This window comes from Mytilus californianus, unplaced genomic scaffold (assembly GCF_021869535.1).
Source record: "Mytilus californianus isolate M0D057914Y unplaced genomic scaffold, xbMytCali1.0.p SCAF_14, whole genome shotgun sequence".
In the NCBI taxonomy this organism is placed as follows: domain Eukaryota; kingdom Metazoa; phylum Mollusca; class Bivalvia; order Mytilida; family Mytilidae; genus Mytilus; species Mytilus californianus.
Genome location: NW_026262626.1, coordinates 19,760,619 through 19,778,987, shown reverse-complemented (window position 1 = coordinate 19,778,987; position 18,369 = coordinate 19,760,619). Strand labels below are relative to the sequence as shown.

Below are 18,369 nucleotides of genomic sequence, written 5' to 3'. Positions count from 1 at the left end.
AGATTTACACATCCTTACAAACTCTGTAACACATGCTCTATTAAATGATACGGTCCAGTGTTATCCTGTGTGCATGCTAATCATTGTCTGTCTGGTATCTGATTTGATGTACCTTGTGATATTATTTTGTTAGATTTGAAGCAAGTCGTAATGTGTTTTATGAACTACAACTTAACAGGCAGCTCACAAAATATATACTTAAGAAACTAATCAGCATTGTGTTTTTTTTCCCGTTTGATTCGACATAATGTATTTAGTGCATACAATCAAGTACTGAATAAAGGCAACAGTAGTACACCGCTGTTCGAAATTCATAAATCGATTGAGAAAAAAACAAATCCGGGTTACAAACTAAAACTGAGGGAAACACATCAAATATAAGAGGAGAACTACGACACAACAGAAACGTACTGTTTTAACAACATGGCTTTTCCTGTTACACAAAAAAGACTGGTATCGTTTTGAGTGTTCATTTTTTAAAACCAAAAACACAAACAAATAAATAAGAATTGCATTATTATAATGTTTATAATTGATTACTATATTTTGTATTTTGCTCGGTTTGTTTTGAAAATTTTCCATAACATTTCAGAATTGTTCAGGACTTTAAATCACTTGAACTTGATAGGTTTGAGTTCATTCTATTTTTATCTATTGATTTCTGAAAATCCGGGTTATGATATGACTAACTACCTATACATGTGTTTTTATTGACGTAACCGTTTAAGAGGATCAGATTTAGAGTATCAAAAATCAAGATACATTATTGTCGTACTAAGATATTAAATACTTGCAAACTAAATATTTGCAAGTATAATGGAAAGTTGTCTCATTGGCAATCATACCACATCTTCTTTTTTTTATAGATGTAAACATTTGTTCATGAGAAATATGTGTTTGTTCGCTGATTTTTGGTTTTTAAACAAACCGGTAATCATGTTCATACTATTACCTGGATGATTTGACAACCAGTAAGAAGTATGTAATTATACAAATACAGTTTCAATTAACACTCAATATAATAGTTTATGCTTTTTTCAGTTTTAAACTGATTTTGTTTTTACTTTAAAAAAATAATATTAATCTCTTAAAATTCAACTTTCAATTTCACATTCAAAACATGAAAAATGACAAAAGATGTTGGAAATGAATTTGATGAACAAACATATATCAAATGTATGTGGCGGTTATACTTGAATAAATAAGCAACCAAACGACATCCAATCGAAAAAAAATCTTAAGGTCAGGGGGAAACGGTTTGTCTTCTGTATATTTGGGAGTCCCCCTTTGATATCGATCAGTGAAATAACAAAATGTGCATGAGAGAACGTAGAATAGACGCATCTCTGGAAATACCTTTGGACAACTGACCCTGGGGTCAAATTTTCCTCATTGTGTTTTGAACACCTCATAGCAAATTGACTCCTTTATATAAGTATATCATAACTAGATTTGTCGATACCGCTGCTGGTGGACTATCAGTTTCCGAGGGTGACATCAGCTCAGTTGTCAATACTGCGGTACTGAAATAATTTATACCAAATCATTCTAAAATTATTAAGATACCAAGGTTTCAACTCCCTCGGGCAAAGTTGACTTAAGATGGATTTGGCTATGATTTTTAGGTCCTGTTTGGTCATATAGCTCTTCAACTGTTTCGGATCTAATATGGATATATCATTGGCTTTGAAATATTCGGCTTTGAGCGTTCCGGATGAAGTATATCTAAATAAAAAACGCTTTGGACGCATGGAATTTATAAAGTGTTGTTTGCATTTTTTGATAATAAGTACTTTAAAACGTCCAATATACAATGGGCTATGGGCTCAATTTTACATGTAAGGCGGTCAATATAACACGGCAGAAAATACTGCGATAACTTTAAAATGTAGATGGGAAAGGACGTCAATTTTCCATGTTGGAGTGAGGTTTGAAAAGTATCATACCCGAGAATCGGAAATACTGGCATATATTGCAATTCAAACATGGGAAAGTCAATTTTCCAATATGGGGAGTCAAAAAACCATTGCATGGGTAAGAAAAGTATTGGGATATCTTTTCCAACTTATGTTGTCCATTAGAGATAACTATAGGAGCATCAAAGATATAGATAAAGTAGTTTTAATACTACGATTATCAGAAGATCAGAGATGCAGAAGCGATCAATTTTACATTGTTGGGGTTTTAATACCATGGCTTATTAGTTTCATTTCAATTTTCAATATTGCAATAACTGAAGCATCATAACAGTACAGAATAGCTTAAATTTGTGATTATTTGAAATTTCGAAATCTTATAGGTCGAGGGTGTACTCATTTTTTGTGGTAGTGGAAAAAATGTGTTGTGGTATTTTTCTAAACATCGTTTGTTCATTCTTGTTACTTATTTAAGGTTCATGTGGACCCTTTAGCTAAAATGGCTGCGTATTCACCTTAAAATTTACTCTGAGTACAGACAAACCTGTGCATCTGAAAAAGTTTATAAGGCATAACATGCCCTAGATAAATAAAATTCAAATGCATTGTATGTTTTAGAAATTTTTAAACTTAACTGGATTTTGCAGTGCACTTTTCCCGTCCCTTCAGAAGGTGATAAAGTTAACAAACAGTTGAGTTTCACTTGATATGGTCCACTCAGGTACGCGGTTTAAATCACAAATTATTGTCAGGTATCTATTGTCCATCTTTTGTCCATTTCAATCAACACAGTTCATTTCAATTATTACCTTTGGGGAAGTTCTCAAACCTCTTTCACAACATCTTCTGGAGGAATGAAAAAAAGTGCACTGCAAAATCTTGTTAAGTTTTTGATTTTCTAAAACATAAAATATTTTTGAATTTTATTTATCTAGGGCATGCGATACCTTAAAACTTTTCCAGATACACAGGTTTGTATGTACTCGGAGTAAATTTTAAGGTGAAAATGCAGCCATTTTAGCCAAAGGGTCCACATGAACCTTAAGCTTTATATCTTTATGTATCAAAATACCATGATTGCGGAGTAAAAGTTCTGTGATATCTCTGCTTGTGTACTTTATCGATCAGGATAATTTGGGAGTTTTATTACTATCATTCCAGATAATTATTGAAATATAATAAATAGAACAAGTGTTTTAATGCTATGATAATTTGGTATTCTTACATGTAAGGGCATCAGTTTTTAATAATAGAAGGTACATAAACCAAGGGCCAAAAAAGCTAATGAGATTTCTATACCAATAAATGTTTTTCTTTCACATATTTATTGAAACATTACAACCATGTACAATAAAAATAGGAATGTTGCGAATGGTGTTATGATATCTGTTCCAACATATGTTTTCTTTCCAGATACATATTGGAGCTTTGATGCTGTGATTGTTTGCCATTTGGACATATAATATAAAGTTTGGGATGATTTTCCATATTAGAAGGTTATAACACCATGACTTTTTAAACATAAGTTTTTAATTACATGAAGAATCGTATTCCTTATGATGATAAATGTTAGAAAATATATATCATTTAACATTTTTAAACTACTTTATAGAGCCATACAAAAAGTCATGTAAATGCAAGATTTCACAACTCTATCTCTAAAATTGAATTAACCTCCATCTCGATGTCATTCGACTCTATATTTATATATATCTGTGTGCTATTCATATATACACGTATTGTGTTTGCTGCATGCATGTTTATTCTTATAAATACGTATTTTTTTTGTTGGTACATGTTTGTTATTACTGAATTTTGTCATGGTGAAAATTATACTTTGGATGATTAAGTGCCAATCTGCCTAAGAATCAGGCAGTGGTGAAAAACATGACAAACAAAAACCCACTCAAGTTGACATTAATTTATGTTGCAATTGTATAATGGTGCACGAATAAAACATTCGTTTCCTTTTCCTGTTCTGGTAATGCAAGATATAATTTGGTTGAAATGCACTAGAAATTAACAATTAAGGGGAGCTAGCTATCATTCTAACCAAAAGTTATCTAGATATTTCTCGAATTACCAGACAAGCAGAAACGAAAGACCTACCATTTCTAACTCAGGATGAGGGTAATTTCAAAATAGGATGGTTAAGTCATTGGGTTTTTTCGGCCATGTCTTGATTTTTTTCTAAATTGCCTAATTCTTATAAAGACTGGCACTTAAATTGATAATATGATTTTTTGTTGGCAAACTTTCAAATCATAATAATCCAATAATTCCGAAAATGGAAATCACATATGGGGTAAAGAAAACACGTTTTTTTAGCTAATTCATTTTGATACAATCCCAACCATGTATAATTGCTTCCCCTAGATGTGAGAATTTTTATTCATTCCTCCAATCCTAGATGACAGAGTTTGATATAAACATTGAATAAAAACCACTTTACCTAGTTAAAATAGTTCAATAAGTATCTGAGAAATAAATGAATGTCGATAAAGATATTTAACACTTAATTGTCGAAATGTCAATCTGGTCCAGTAAAATTAGATCCGTTCTTGTTATTACTACCAATGGTCGATACCTGTAGTGGTCGACTGTTCGTTCCCGGATGTATCACCAACTTAGAAGACACTTCATCTGTACTCACATGGAGATTCTTTAACTGAAATTTGCTGTTATAAAATCTATAAAATCATTTTAAATTAAGAGATACATCTCACGCATTTGTAGCTCTGAATTCTTGTCATGGCTTGACATTACGTTTGGAATGTTTTTGCATTGTTTTATCAGCTTTTCAACGTATGTTTTAGGTTTTGAATTTGGAAATGTTTTGGCCTCGAGCAACCCTGAAGAGACATTTATTGTTGAAATGCGTATTTGGTGCCTTCATGTTATTGATACCTGCTAGTGGTGTTAGTTTCCGATGGTATTTTCAGAATGTTTTCCAGTACTTTGGTCCTTACATGAAATACCAGTTTTGTTTTATTATAATTCGCTTTATAGAAAATTTTGAAATCCTTTTAATTTTCAGAATTTATCGTTTTTATGCATAGCTCTGATTCCCGGTTCGAGTTTTGCTTTAATGCCGGTCCTTTATTGTTTTACCAGCTCGTTCACATTTGCATAACGTTACTGATTTTCACATATTTTGGCATCAAACATCACCGAAGAGACATTTATTGTCGAAAAGTCATTGTTGATGCAGTTAAATAGGTACCGTTCATGTTTTACTATCAATGAATCAATACTAGCACAGAAGTCAGTACACCCGTAATGACATACACATTGTTTTGTTGAATTTTGCTGTAATAAAATTTTGGAAGTTATTTTAGATTTAAAAATGTATCTCTCCCATGCATAGCTCTGATTCCTTTTCCAGGTTTTGTTCTGCTTGTTGTCCTTCTGGTTTTAACACCCAAACCTCGTTGTGATCAAATTTTGGATGACAAATAGTTTTTTCCTCATCGAGCATCACTGAAGACACATACATTGCCCCTCTACTTGCCAAAAACGCATCATATCTTTTAGTAGTCATTCCATCCTATTTAATGCTATATTTGTAGGCAAATACAAAATGGAAGTGGATGAAGACTGAAGGAGATGCTGTGACGAAATTCTTGAAATACAACACATAACTAGAATTGCGATTGAACTCACAAAAAATATACCCCCACGGTCTTACAAAAGAATATTACCACATGATTGAATGCACAATGTATTAAAGTAAGTCAAATAGACAATCTTTCACATTAAATAACATGTGAGACCAAAATTACATTCCTTTATGCACAATCCTCAGAATGGTTTCTACAACTGAGTAGATTCATCATTATCCGTCTAGCTGTTAAAGATCTAGAGGAGTTACGAGATATTACTAGTACCATATATTTAAAAGATATTGATGTTAGTAAATTCGATCATATCCTATTTATCATGTAGAACCAGGATTATATTCCATTACAAACATCTTTCGGTAGTTTTCTACAATTATTGTGTACAATTTCATCAGTATCCGTCTAGTCGTTTCGGGGAAGTCGCCCTTTCAAACAGTGCCATAGACAGAAAGATAAACTGACAAACATACGTCGAACAGATGAACGAACGGATTGACGAAAACTGTGATTCCTATGTGACCCCAATCTTTCTGTTCGGTTTGTATAACTATTTAGCAAAAGCAACATTTACAAACTTAAAATATTTGGGATGGACTAGCTCTTATTATCCGAGATATTCAGTTCCAGCTCACATAAGTGTCATCAGCAATGCTTATGACATGGTGAAGATCGGTGACAAGTCTCATTCGGAATCAGTTTGGATAAGTTTGTATTCATATTAAGACAATGATTTTGAGATCTCAAAACGATGCACTTAGGTCTTATGGTTTTTCCTAAAAAATTTAAAAAAAAAGCTTATCTTGAACAATGGTGCAGGCAAAAGTCAAACTTCCTGATAACCAAGAAACCATGGTATTGTTAACAACCAATATATATATATATATATTAGTTGAACGATTTTTGATTCTTTGACATTAATATTCAATTCCAAGGAATCCAGATGTGTTCTCCCACAGATTCTCCATAACGTAACCTTTTGAAAAAAAATTGCCTATATATTATAAATCTGATCTGATGATTGCTATTGTCTTATTCTATGAATAAATACCATATTCACATGACACGATTTACGATTTTGTAAATGCGTCTTGCCAATGTCAATCCGTGTTCTATTTTTCTAAAAAAAAAAAAAGAAATATCCGAAAGTTCATATTCCGATAACATGGATTGTTTATACAAAACGATGAAAAACATTAATATATCTTTTAAAACTTTAACATTTCTCTTTCATTTTGCCGCACTATATAGTAATGTTTATCATATATACGTTTTATGTTTATCTTAAGATTTGTTGACAATTTGACTTTTAATCTCACATAGATTAGATTACTTTCAATAGTGAATCATTTTTAAAATATTTAGATTCAAAGCTCACCGCTATTTTAATCAATCAATTGTATGTTCTTTTGTACGCTTTAACTTTTAACAGTATAAGTGTGCATGGTTACTGCACTTTTGTTTTCATCTCTTGATGCTTTAATTTGAGAGGAACAGTTCGAATAAAACAAACAGACATATGAAAAACATATATGAAATATAGAGATAATTGATAGGAAGTAACCATGACTACATTAGCTATTCTGTGAAGTTATTTATTATCGCGAAATTTAAATTTCGAGATTTCTAGTAAAGGTGGTATTTTCGCGTTTTTCCTTGTTTCTGACCATCAATAAAGAATGTTCTCATGCGAAAGGGATATTTCGATATTTTTATCGTAATCGCAAAATTATCGAAAATAAACCCATATAAAAAATAGTTCATTTTACAGTAAACCCCCAAGTGGTTTGCATATATGTTTTATAAAAATAATGTGTGTATCTGTATATATTTATGGTTGTATTTTCTATATAGATGAATTTGCAAGAAGATTTCCATACTACATTAGTCAAGGTCGGAGACCAACTTGATGCAGGTTAGTAATTTATATCTTTACGTTTGAACTTCAGTCACAAAAACAAAAACAAAAATTTCGTTGTTTTTTTTTAAACACATTTATTATGCGATAATTGGATTTCTTCTTGAAAGCACAACGTACAGTCAAACTACTGTAAATTCAGAAACTATTGCGTGAATTTATTATTGCATTTTTTGAAGAATTATCACATTTGCAATGTTAATTACTGTAATTTGAGGAAAAGCAACATACAGATATATGTATTTGATTATTGCGATACTAAAGAAGTCGCAGTATTCACTTTAATAAAAACCTCCCAATGATTTCTAAATTTAAAGTAATACAAAATAATGAAAAACAAAGTGATTACATTAACTCCCTTTTATTTATATACAACCGCAAAGGTCGTAAAATTTTGCGGTCGTAAAATGTGTTGGCGTTGTCGTCGTCGTCGTCTTCGTCTAAAGACATTTGGTTTCCAGAAAATAACTTGAGTATAAGTATATGGATCTCTATGACCTTGTACCACAAGGTTACATACCACAGAAGGAAGGTTGGGATTGATTTTGGGGGTTATTGTCCTAATTGTTTAGAAGCCAAAAGGCTAAAAAAGTAAAATAACAAAAATACCGAACTCCAAGAAAAATTCAAATTGGAAATATCCTTATCATTGGCAAAATAAAAGCTCAAATACATGAAACAAATAGAAAACAACTGTCATGTTCCTGACTTGGTACAGGCATTTCCTTAAGTAGAAAATGGTGGATTAAACCTAGTTTTATAGCTAGCTCAACCTCTCACTTGTATGACAGTCGCATAAAATTCCATTATAATGACAAGAATGTGTGAACAAAACAAACATACATAATAGGTAAACATGTCAAAAATAGGGGTACAGCAGTCAACATTGTGTAATAATTTAATCACTATAAAAACAAACAAATATGTTTACAAAGAAAAGCAAAATGGCATCAAGACAAAGCACATAAGCAAAAATGAAAGACAAGAATACAAAAAATTACCACAGCACAACACCACATTGGCGGGATGCCTAATTACCGAGCCACGCCAAAAGGATACTACCAAAAATTGACTAAACAGTAAAGGTCAACAATTTACAGACACAAATAAAAGAACACTATAACACGTAATTAAGGAGCCACAAACAATAATCGTCTAATATTTTGTATAAATTGCTTATTTCTTGACCAATTTCAATGGTGGTTTAATTCAAAAATCTTGAATTCTTGTGTTCTTTGATATGCTGAATCTAACCGTGTAATTAGATTTCGGCCCTGTTTTCAAATTGGTCCACATTAAGGTTCAAAGGGTTCAAAATTAAACTTTGTTTGAGTTCATCAAAAACTGAATTCTTGGAGTTCTTTGATATGCCGAATCCAATCGTGTAATTAGATTTTAAATTTTGGGCCGCATTTTCAAATTTGACCAAATTAAGGTCCAAAGGGTTCAAAATTAAACTTTGTTTGATTTCAACAAACGGACGAGGGTTTCTTTTAACGACATTGACCACCCATGAGGGTCTCTCATGGTCGGTTTTCAACAAAAAATGAAGTCTTGGGGTTCTTTGATATGCTGAACCTAATTGTGAATTTAGTTTTATAGTTTTGGGCCTGGTTTTTAAATTGGTCCTTATTAAGGTCCAAAGGGTCCAAAATTAAACTTAGTTTGTTTTAACAAAAATTGCATTCTTGAGGTTCTTTGATATGCTGAATCTAAATATGTATTTAGATATTTGATTTTGGGCCTAGTTTCGTCAATGAACAAGTTGGTCCAAATTGAGGTCCAAAATTAAACTTCTTTTGATATCAACAAAAATTGAATAAATAGGATTCTTTGATATGCGGAATCTTACCGTGTATTTAGATTTTGGATTTTTAGGGCTCCGTTATCAAATTGGTCAACATTGAGGTCCAAAGGGTCCAAAATTAAACTTTGTTTTATTTCATCAAAAATGTAATTATTGGGGTTCTTTGATATGTTGAATCTAACCATTTATTTAGATTTCGGATATTGAACCATAATAGGTAAATGTCTTATTTCAAATTTTTAAGTTTTTAAACTACATTCATTCTGTGTCAGAAACCTATACTATGTCAAAAATTTAATCATAATCCAAATTCAGAGCTGTATCAAGCTTCAATTTTGTGTCAATACTTGCCCTAACTGTTCAAGGTTCGACCTCTGTGGTATCAAGCTGCGTTCCGCGGAGCATTTTATTTTGGTTATTTTATACTGCCATTGCTTTTGCGGTCATGTGTTTTGTTTGACCATATTCACGTAAATTGTAAATATGTCTTGCTATGCGGTAAGAGTGTTGTTCATTGGCGATATCAATACAGTTCCCTATAGTTGCTTACATAGTCAATTGGTATCTGGTGGATAGTTGACTCATTGGCACTTGTACCACACCTCCTTGATTTTTTAACTTCTGCCAATGTTTTGAGAATACATAGAAAAATTATAATCATTACTAAATGAATGTTATACAAAGACAGTAAAACGATAATATTAAGTCAGTGTTAGTAATATTTAGATAATAGTGGTATGATTGTTCATTATTTGACATAAACAATACCCTTTCAGCAACGAACAAAATAAAATTTTATATTAAAATAAGAAATACCATACATGCAACACTAATCCTTCTTTCCTTAAAAGTGAGTAGAAACATATAGAATGAAAAAGTCAAAATGAGTTCATACATCTCATTGCAAAAGTTTAACAATGTCATTCCATAAATGTTACGACCACCACGATGGTCTCGTGCTAGTGGGCTCGACGCAGTTGTGGGAGGTCGTGGTTTAGATCCTGGCCGGGTCAAACCAAAGACTTAAAAAATATTGGTTGCTGCTTCTCTGCTTAACACGCGGCATTTAGGTATAAGAACAAAGACTGGTCGGCCCGAAATCCAAATAATGTGTCCGGGTAGGGTGACATAGCTTGTTACGGGCTGTTATCCTGTTAACTATAACATTACAAATACGGCGCAGCGTGTCGGTCCAGTACAAAACAGGGTTCATATCCATATCACATTAACATGTTGTTGTCTTTATTATACATTTCTAATTATGATCTTGTGTTGGAAAGATATAAGAAATATAATGCATAATACTGCTAACAATTGTTTTACTATCCCGTCCCCTTTTCCTCGAATGTGACCTACCGAATCAGACTTATTACCGGGTTTATACTAACATGAGCAACACGACGGGTGCCACATGTGCAGCAGGATCAGCTTACCCTTCCGGAGCACCCGAGATCAACCCAGTGTATGGTGGGGTTTGTGTTGCTCAGTCTTTGGTTTTCTATATTGTTTTTTGTGTACTATTGTTTGTCCGTTTCTTTCTCAGCCAAGGCGTTGTCATTTTATTTTCAACTTATGAGTTTGAATGTCCCTTTGGTATTCTTCGCCTCTCTTCTGCAAATGTTTATCCAGCAAAAAGGACAACACAAAACAAAAACAATATTGTTGCGTTAAAAGATAAATCATAACTTTTCCTATACATCTAATGCTGACAAAAAGATTATAGATGTTCATATTGGATACTGATGTGACTACTCGAAATTACAAGCTAGCAATTACTATATGTCAAAGTAAGGATAGGTTATTAATATTTTAATATATTCCAATTGCACTGGAAATGAAGTTTATGAAAAGTCCGGATTTGTTTAGATAATTAAACAATGTACTTTTCCTGGCTCAATGTTCGTGTAAAAGTACATTTGAAAAAAAATGCTGAAAGACAACTGAGTAACATATTGGATTAACAACATATACACTGTAATCGATATTAAACTCGGTCGATATCGGAATGAAAAAGGGAGCGGAGAATGCCTTGGCAGTTAAACAAACTAAACAAACTGTCCCAAACTATAAAGGATAATTAAATCAACAATTGTAAACATAAGTGAACAATATTGTTGTTGCATTAACCTCTCTAATGTTGATTTCACTTAATTAAGGATGCCATCTATAGTTGTAAATTATCGCATATCACCTCTTAGTGCACCTAATTTGTAATGTTATTAGTTGATTTATCTACTTAATCAGTAGATTTTCGGCTGTTACGTTGCGTCACTGTAAATAAACAAATTCATCATTTTGTAAACCTATTATTGTAGTATTATCATGATATTTTTTTATTGTTTAACTAAAAGACATACTATTTTAATGATAAGAAATATGAATTAAATTACAGATGATTTAGAAAAACTGAAGTTTCTAGTTATCGAGAAAGATGTAAATAGAGCTGAACTTGATAGAGCAAAATCCGGATGCCAATGTTTTGATCTACTGGAAAAGAATGGTATAATCGACCAAAACAATACTGAACAACTTCAGGAGTGGTTAAAAACCTTACAAAATGCAAAGGCCTTACAAATATTACAGAACTTTTATCCAAAGGAAGAACGTTCATCTATTAAAAATCAAGGTATTAAACGTTATTGAAAAAAATGGTACATATAGTCATTAAAATAGAATGTTCGCTCACTGTCAGTTAGATCTTTAACTTATAAACAGTAACAAAATAAAAATCATTAACAACAATATATAATTATCTACAAAAACATGAATGATTTTGGCAGCAACGCATCTCAGTTATCAAATAATTTGAATATTATATTTTTGAAACATATGATTGATCTTTCTAATATTCAAGAGATTGTACATGTTGTAGCTTCCTCCAATGTCAGCTCTTCGAAGATAGTCACGCATTTCAAGTCTACAAGAAAATTGGCAGAGTTGAAAGAAGCAATTGGTAGTACATGTATCAATTTTGTCACTCTTAAAGGTATAATACTTTGAAGGATTACGAATTTCGAGGTTTTCAATTCAATTTGCAAGCAGTAAAAACAACTTTTATTTTTAAAACAAACACATTAGTCAGAATAATTTATCTTGCTCCTTTCGTAATTTGGAAATCATTTTAAACTGTCAGCTAAATGTGATGATACCTTCGCCTATTGTTCAAATAATACAATAAGTTTTCTCCTTGTCTGAATTTTGTACGGAGGTAATTTTTTTTTCTTGTGCAACGAAACATCATGCATATTATTTGGCAATGACAAACAGCGACAACGTTTAACGATTGAAAATAAAACTTGATAAATTTCTTGCGTGAGAAGCGTTTTAATGAATTTACTTTCATCAGGAACTTCAGCAATCAAGGTAAAATAAGTATGATGTTGCTCGTTTGAATTTTAAATTAGATGATTAACATCCATTGCTTGAAATAATCTAATTTGTACGAATACGAAATACAGATTGATTCTTTTTATGAAAACTCACAAATCATACATGTACGCTAGTGTCTCAACTAAAAAATGCCTGATTGTGATTAGGAAATTGAATGTACTTGTTATGTTTGAAGATAAACTACAAAAAGATATAAGAAGGTTCGACTTGTGTGCTTGAGACTTATCTGGAATAGGAACGAAGTCATTTAAATTATTAAATAATATATACAAATGGTGAAATTGCATATTAAGTATTTTTTTTAGGATTGCTCGGGTCTGGGAAGTCACAGATGGCATTGAAATATGCCTGCGAATTCAAGGAAAATAACGCTACAAGTATAGTCTGGAAACTGCACTGTAAAGATTTAACATCTTTGCAAACCTCATTAAAACACTTTTGTACAGGTCTTGACTTAAAAGTGGAAATGGATGAAAGTAAGCAAACTACAGATTCCATTGAAGATCTAGGACAAAAAATTCTACAGATCCTAAAGGCAAGAAAGGAAGCGATTCATGTATTGATTTTAGATGATGTGATGCTGGATTCGTGCCGTTTCCTTCAACGATTCATACGAGAATGCAGATCCTGCCAGCATATAAAAATTATAGTTACTACATTCCAGCCTTTATTCAATGATTGTAAAATTATCGAAATAAATGGGTTTACTGAAGATGAAGCCGTTAATTTCCTTTCTGAAGGAAGAAAGCTATCAAAGAATGATATCGAGGAATACACCAAACTAGGCTCTAAGTACAGCTTCCTTCCTTTGGGTCTTTACTGTGCTAGAACGTACATCCACCGAACACATATTTCACCTAAAAAGTTTAACAAACTTTGCGAAAATACAGCACTTCGACAAATAGAGGACAGTCACTGTATAGAAGATGATCCTGAATCAGTATTAGACAATAAAACCCTTTTTAAAGCTCTTATTCAATTCATAGATATTCTAAAAAATACGGAGAATCCAAAGGTTTTTGAAATGATACTAAGTCTCCAGTTCCTTGAAATTGAAGACATTCCTGTACTTCTTTTTGATTACTTTGTATCTGATAGTCCCGATACAAATCATGCTGTTGAAACCAACAATTTCATCCAAGCATTACAAAAATTTTCCTTTGGAAAAATTGAAGGAGAGGACGACGACAGAGTACTAAGTACCCATTATGCAGTAGTAACCTCGCTAAAGATATTTTGTGAGCAACAGAAGTCAAATGTTGGCCATATGAAACTTCAAACAAGGGAAAGAAATTTATTGAAACAATTATTGCGAGCATTCATGTATGTCATGGACAAAGATAATAGAAGTAAAATTGATTTCAAAAGGAATAAAATGATGGTTCAACATGCAAGATCAGCTCTAATCCATGCTGATGAATTATTTAAGAAAGACCAGTCATTACGGCACGACCTGGAATTTCTTATGTCTGTAATATACGTGCATGATTTGGTTGGATATACCTACAATTTCGATGGCATTTTGAATGTTGCTGCACATCATTCGGACATGGCAAAATCATATTGCTTTGTTCTATTGAATGTAGAGCAGGTAGCTTTTGAAAATGATTTAAAAGACCAATGCCGGAGAGTGGAAAGTATTGACCAGCTAGACAGGTTTTGTAAAGAAAAGGCTAAACATTTATTTGATGAAATGAAAAGCGTAGCTTCAGGCAATGCCGATAAATTTATAAATTTTGCGAAATATTATATTCTGGAAAAATACCGAGCAGAAGATGATATATCAGCACTTTCTAAAATATTAGAAAACGATCTTGAAAGGGAAACGAGACTAAATGAAAGCGAGTTCGAAACATTGCGTCATAAAGGCTATGCTGTACCACTAGAGGATATGACACGCCTATTCCTTTATGAACTCTTATTGTCTACATTCTACACACATGGAAGAAGAATATTTTACTTGATAACACCTGTTGATGTCATTAAAGCCAGGACTTTTTGCAGTTATTTGTACATTTCATATCATCTGGCTCAGATGATTACAAACAAGTTCCAACAATGGGAATGTCTATATGCTATGCTTACAGAGCGCAGTGGAACATTACAGCAGTGCATTGATGATCATTCTGATCTTAAACAACACAATATGATTGCCTTTCAAAAGGTTGCAAGCCGATGTGAAGCAATGCTACAAGAGGACAGGAGATATTTTATGTTCGGAATTTTCAAAACTGATACCAGAACGGATGACCATTGTCAAGCAATTTGGTTAAAGCAGTTAATTCGGTGTTATAAGCACATGCTACGATTTGCACAAAACGAGACGGAAAAGAAAGAAGTTATTACCAAAGGCAAGGAATGTGTAGCTCGACTGCAAGAGTCGCTACCATCAATGGAAGACAGAACATGCTTTCAAAGCTTACTGTTCAGTGTCGGCGAATTTTGTGAATGCATAGAAGATTATACTGAAGCCGAAAAAATATTGGAGACGTTGTGTCCAAATTTGACAGGCCAAGAGCTTATCAAGGAAAAGCTGAACAAATACGAGAAGAAAGCATCCATACTGTTTATAAAATGCATATGCAAGAGCAATGAAATCGATCGAGCCAAACAACTGTATGACAGATTTACACGAAATTTGCAGAACACTAAAGATACGTTTGAACTACAATCATTGGAGGAAATTAATAAAAAATACAGTTTAAGTCAATCATAGATCCATCTTTGGAATTTAGAGTATGTTCAAAATAGAAGAAATGTATTGATTTTATGGACTGTTACGTGCTGGATTAACGTTTAGTGGCTAATAATCCATGTATATGCAAGTAGGTCTACTTGAATGAAGGTTTGAAATATAATTTGACACTGGAACATATGAACGTATTATAGGGAAAGGCACTTTGATTAACAACAGGCCACCTACGGGCCACCCAAGGAGTTATTAAAAGAGTTCATCAACGTGTAGAGAGTTCAATTTCAAAATCCGATGGCAGATTTCCAGATTTACAGAGATAGCTTAAAACCTCTTACTTGTGTCAGATATTTTCCAATGTTGTACTTGTTTCCGTTTAAGGATTTCATCGAAATATTGACTTTATATTACTTCTGATCATTTCCTTTTCGATGATCCAATTAAATAAAACTGGTTAAAACATTAGGAGAAAGTGTGTGCATAATGTGCCGCCGGGGCATATCGAATAGTAAGCTGGGAAAATTAAAGTCCTTGGCATTTAAAAAAAAAACAATACCTTCGTGATAATTAGAGATATTTAAAACTGATGGCAGTCATAAAATCGTTTGAATTTTCTTGCTTGAAATATGGAAAATGATGTCGTAATCCTCAGCACTATCACTACAAACCAGTTAAAGTGTGAAATGGCCTATATCTGTACTCGACTGTACAGATTTTTACTCGACCAGTCTGAATTGGTCTGAATTTCACTCGACATAACTCGAACCCAATCTTCACCATACTCGACTGTACTGATTTGTACTTGACCCTTATCGTTGCCATTGAAAAAAGTCTGAACTATTACTCGACCAGTCTAAAACAGTCTTAACCCACCCATTCTCGATCAGTTCTCGACCTATTTTTTTCGGTCTGAACCATACTCGACCAGTCTGAACCATACTTGACCAAATAACCTCTACTTTTTTTAAATTTTAACTGTTTAAATAACTTTTTTTAACTGACATGACAACAGCCACAATAAAGTAAAGATATATAAAACATGATTATCAGATTTATCAAAGCGAGATAGTCAAATTATCTAGTTTTAAAGTCTGAGTTTTGTTAAAAAACAAAAGATTTGTTTTACCTGAGAATCATACCTGTACTGAGGGTAATACAACCTTATTAAGGTGCTTCTTGTTTGGCATGTGTTTTTTTTAAGAAACTTAATTCACCTAAATTCTTTAATAAAAACTACATAGGTTTCATGGTTACATACAAAAGTTATATAACTATCTTTTTAACTGAGGTAACAACAGCCAACAAAATCACTGAAATTGTTAAACCTTATACCAGAAATATATCTATTCTTATTATAATTTGGGATATATATAAATATATATATATATCTAAAAGGGCTGAAAAATTAAAAGAAATGATAACAATTGTTGTTCTGATCAGGGGTAAATTATAAAGCCATACCTCCTGCTTGGGGCACACTCATTAAAAAGATCACACCTGGTCAGAGTAATAAATTTAAATAACATCCATTGATAATTAAACAACATCCTGTAAAACTTAAATCACAAGGCCTTTTGAATAGATAAATAATACACGAGTTTAAAGAAAAATAAGGTTTTCTTTTTACCTGTAAAACACACCTGTACTGAGGTAATTAAACCTTATTAGAGTGCTTCTTGTACATGTTGTATTCCATGTCTTTAATTTTAATAAAACTTAATTAATCAACCAAAATTTTTACTGCAACTTTGGAACACAATTCCTTTTTTAAAAGATTATCAAGGATTGCTATGGAAATTTTATAATATTAAATGCTCGGTTTTACAAAACAAAGGTGTCATTTTTTAAATTTTATTAAGTTGCTTTCTATACAATAAAATAACATGTTCACTGCGTTATTAACTAAATTCGACTGACACCATAAATTTATATCAGGCTTAAGTTTGTGTTGAAAATTTTCCAGTAACCATAAAATATATCTGAAACATTCAAAAAAAAAAAATTAATACCATTTAAGATATTTGAATAATGGTCGAAAGTTCTAGTATTTATGATGTACATAATGCAGTGTGAACATGATCATGTATATAAAAATTCGATTAACCGAAAACTTAATTTATTACATGATATTTTTTTTAATCCGACCAGAAATCACTACCTTTTATCATCTTGTTTTATTTTCATTTTAAAGGTGATATACATTGTATATATAAGTATTGATGAATATGGATGGTGTTGATGATTATATTATGTTTATTGTGAAATTTTGGTTCCAATGCTATATTTAATACTATACATTTTGGATTTCAAAATGTTGTTCAAATTTCTAGCGAAGGGAAATAGCTGTTGTTAAAGATAGTTCCTAAATTGATGAAATACAATAGATAGATACAGAAATAGGTCTACGTTGATTAAGACTTGGTCGAGTATGGTTCAGACTAGATCGAGTATGATTCAGACTAGGTCGAGCATGGTTCAGACTTGGTCGAGAATTGTTAAGACTACGTCGAGTACGGGTCAGACACGTATTAAATGGTTAAGTACTGATCGAGTAAAGGTCGAATACAAGTTCAGACTATTAAGTATGGTTCAGACTACAGTCGAGTATTATCAAGTAAATTTCAGACCAATTCAGACTGGTCGAGTAAAAATCAGTACAGTCGAGTACAGATATAAGCCATTTCAGACTTTTACTGGTTTGAGATGTATCCACTTTACAGAATTTATGCACGTTTTTTTTTGGCCTTGGATGCAGTTGTTAAGAGATCAAAAACACATTAATCAATAAATTATAGATCTATTTATTTATTGTTTATTATGTATATGTAATTTAAACAAACACTTGATCCTCTGTGTGATTGGAGCATTATCTCAAAAATGATTGTGAGTGTTATAATTGTGAATTTGAATTATGTACAAGTTTTAATTCTAATAGAGGTTATCATTTGACTGCATGACATAGTGTTGCTTAAAAGTTTACTCAATTTTGATATTCATTAAATGATTCATTACAAGAAACTCAAAACGAG

At 32.2% G+C, this 18,369-nt stretch overlaps 1 protein-coding gene across 2 annotated transcripts; it reads left to right on the top strand.

The window, feature by feature from the left end:
• The first annotated feature begins 939 nt into the window (after positions 1-939).
• LOC127724345 (uncharacterized) lies at positions 940-18,144 on the top strand. Of its 2 annotated transcripts, XM_052231284.1 has the most exons (7): positions 940-978; positions 3,330-3,412; positions 5,486-5,645; positions 7,388-7,448; positions 11,651-11,884; positions 12,131-12,244; positions 12,954-18,144. In XM_052231284.1, the coding sequence occupies exons 4-7, from the start codon at positions 7,388-7,390 to the stop codon at positions 15,362-15,364; spliced, it is 2,820 nt and encodes a 939-aa protein (XP_052087244.1). In that variant the 5' UTR covers positions 940-978; positions 3,330-3,412; positions 5,486-5,645; the 3' UTR covers positions 15,365-18,144. The 2 variants fall into 2 exon arrangements, with proteins under 2 accessions (XP_052087244.1, XP_052087243.1); XM_052231283.1 differs by lacking the exon at positions 3,330-3,412.
• The last annotated feature ends 225 nt before the right edge of the window (positions 18,145-18,369 follow it).

Bases quoted from the DNA above. Each gene is read 5' to 3' on its own strand.
- LOC127724345 (XM_052231283.1), top strand. From the start codon at position 7,388: ATGAATTTGCAAGAAGATTTCCATACTACATTAGTCAAGGTCGGAGAC. The intron at 7,449-11,650 runs GTTAGTAATTTA...ATTAAATTACAG, and splicing joins CGGAGACCAACTTGATGCAG to ATGATTTAGAAAAACTGAAG. The intron at 11,885-12,130 runs GTATTAAACGTT...TACATGTTGTAG, and splicing joins TTCATCTATTAAAAATCAAG to CTTCCTCCAATGTCAGCTCT.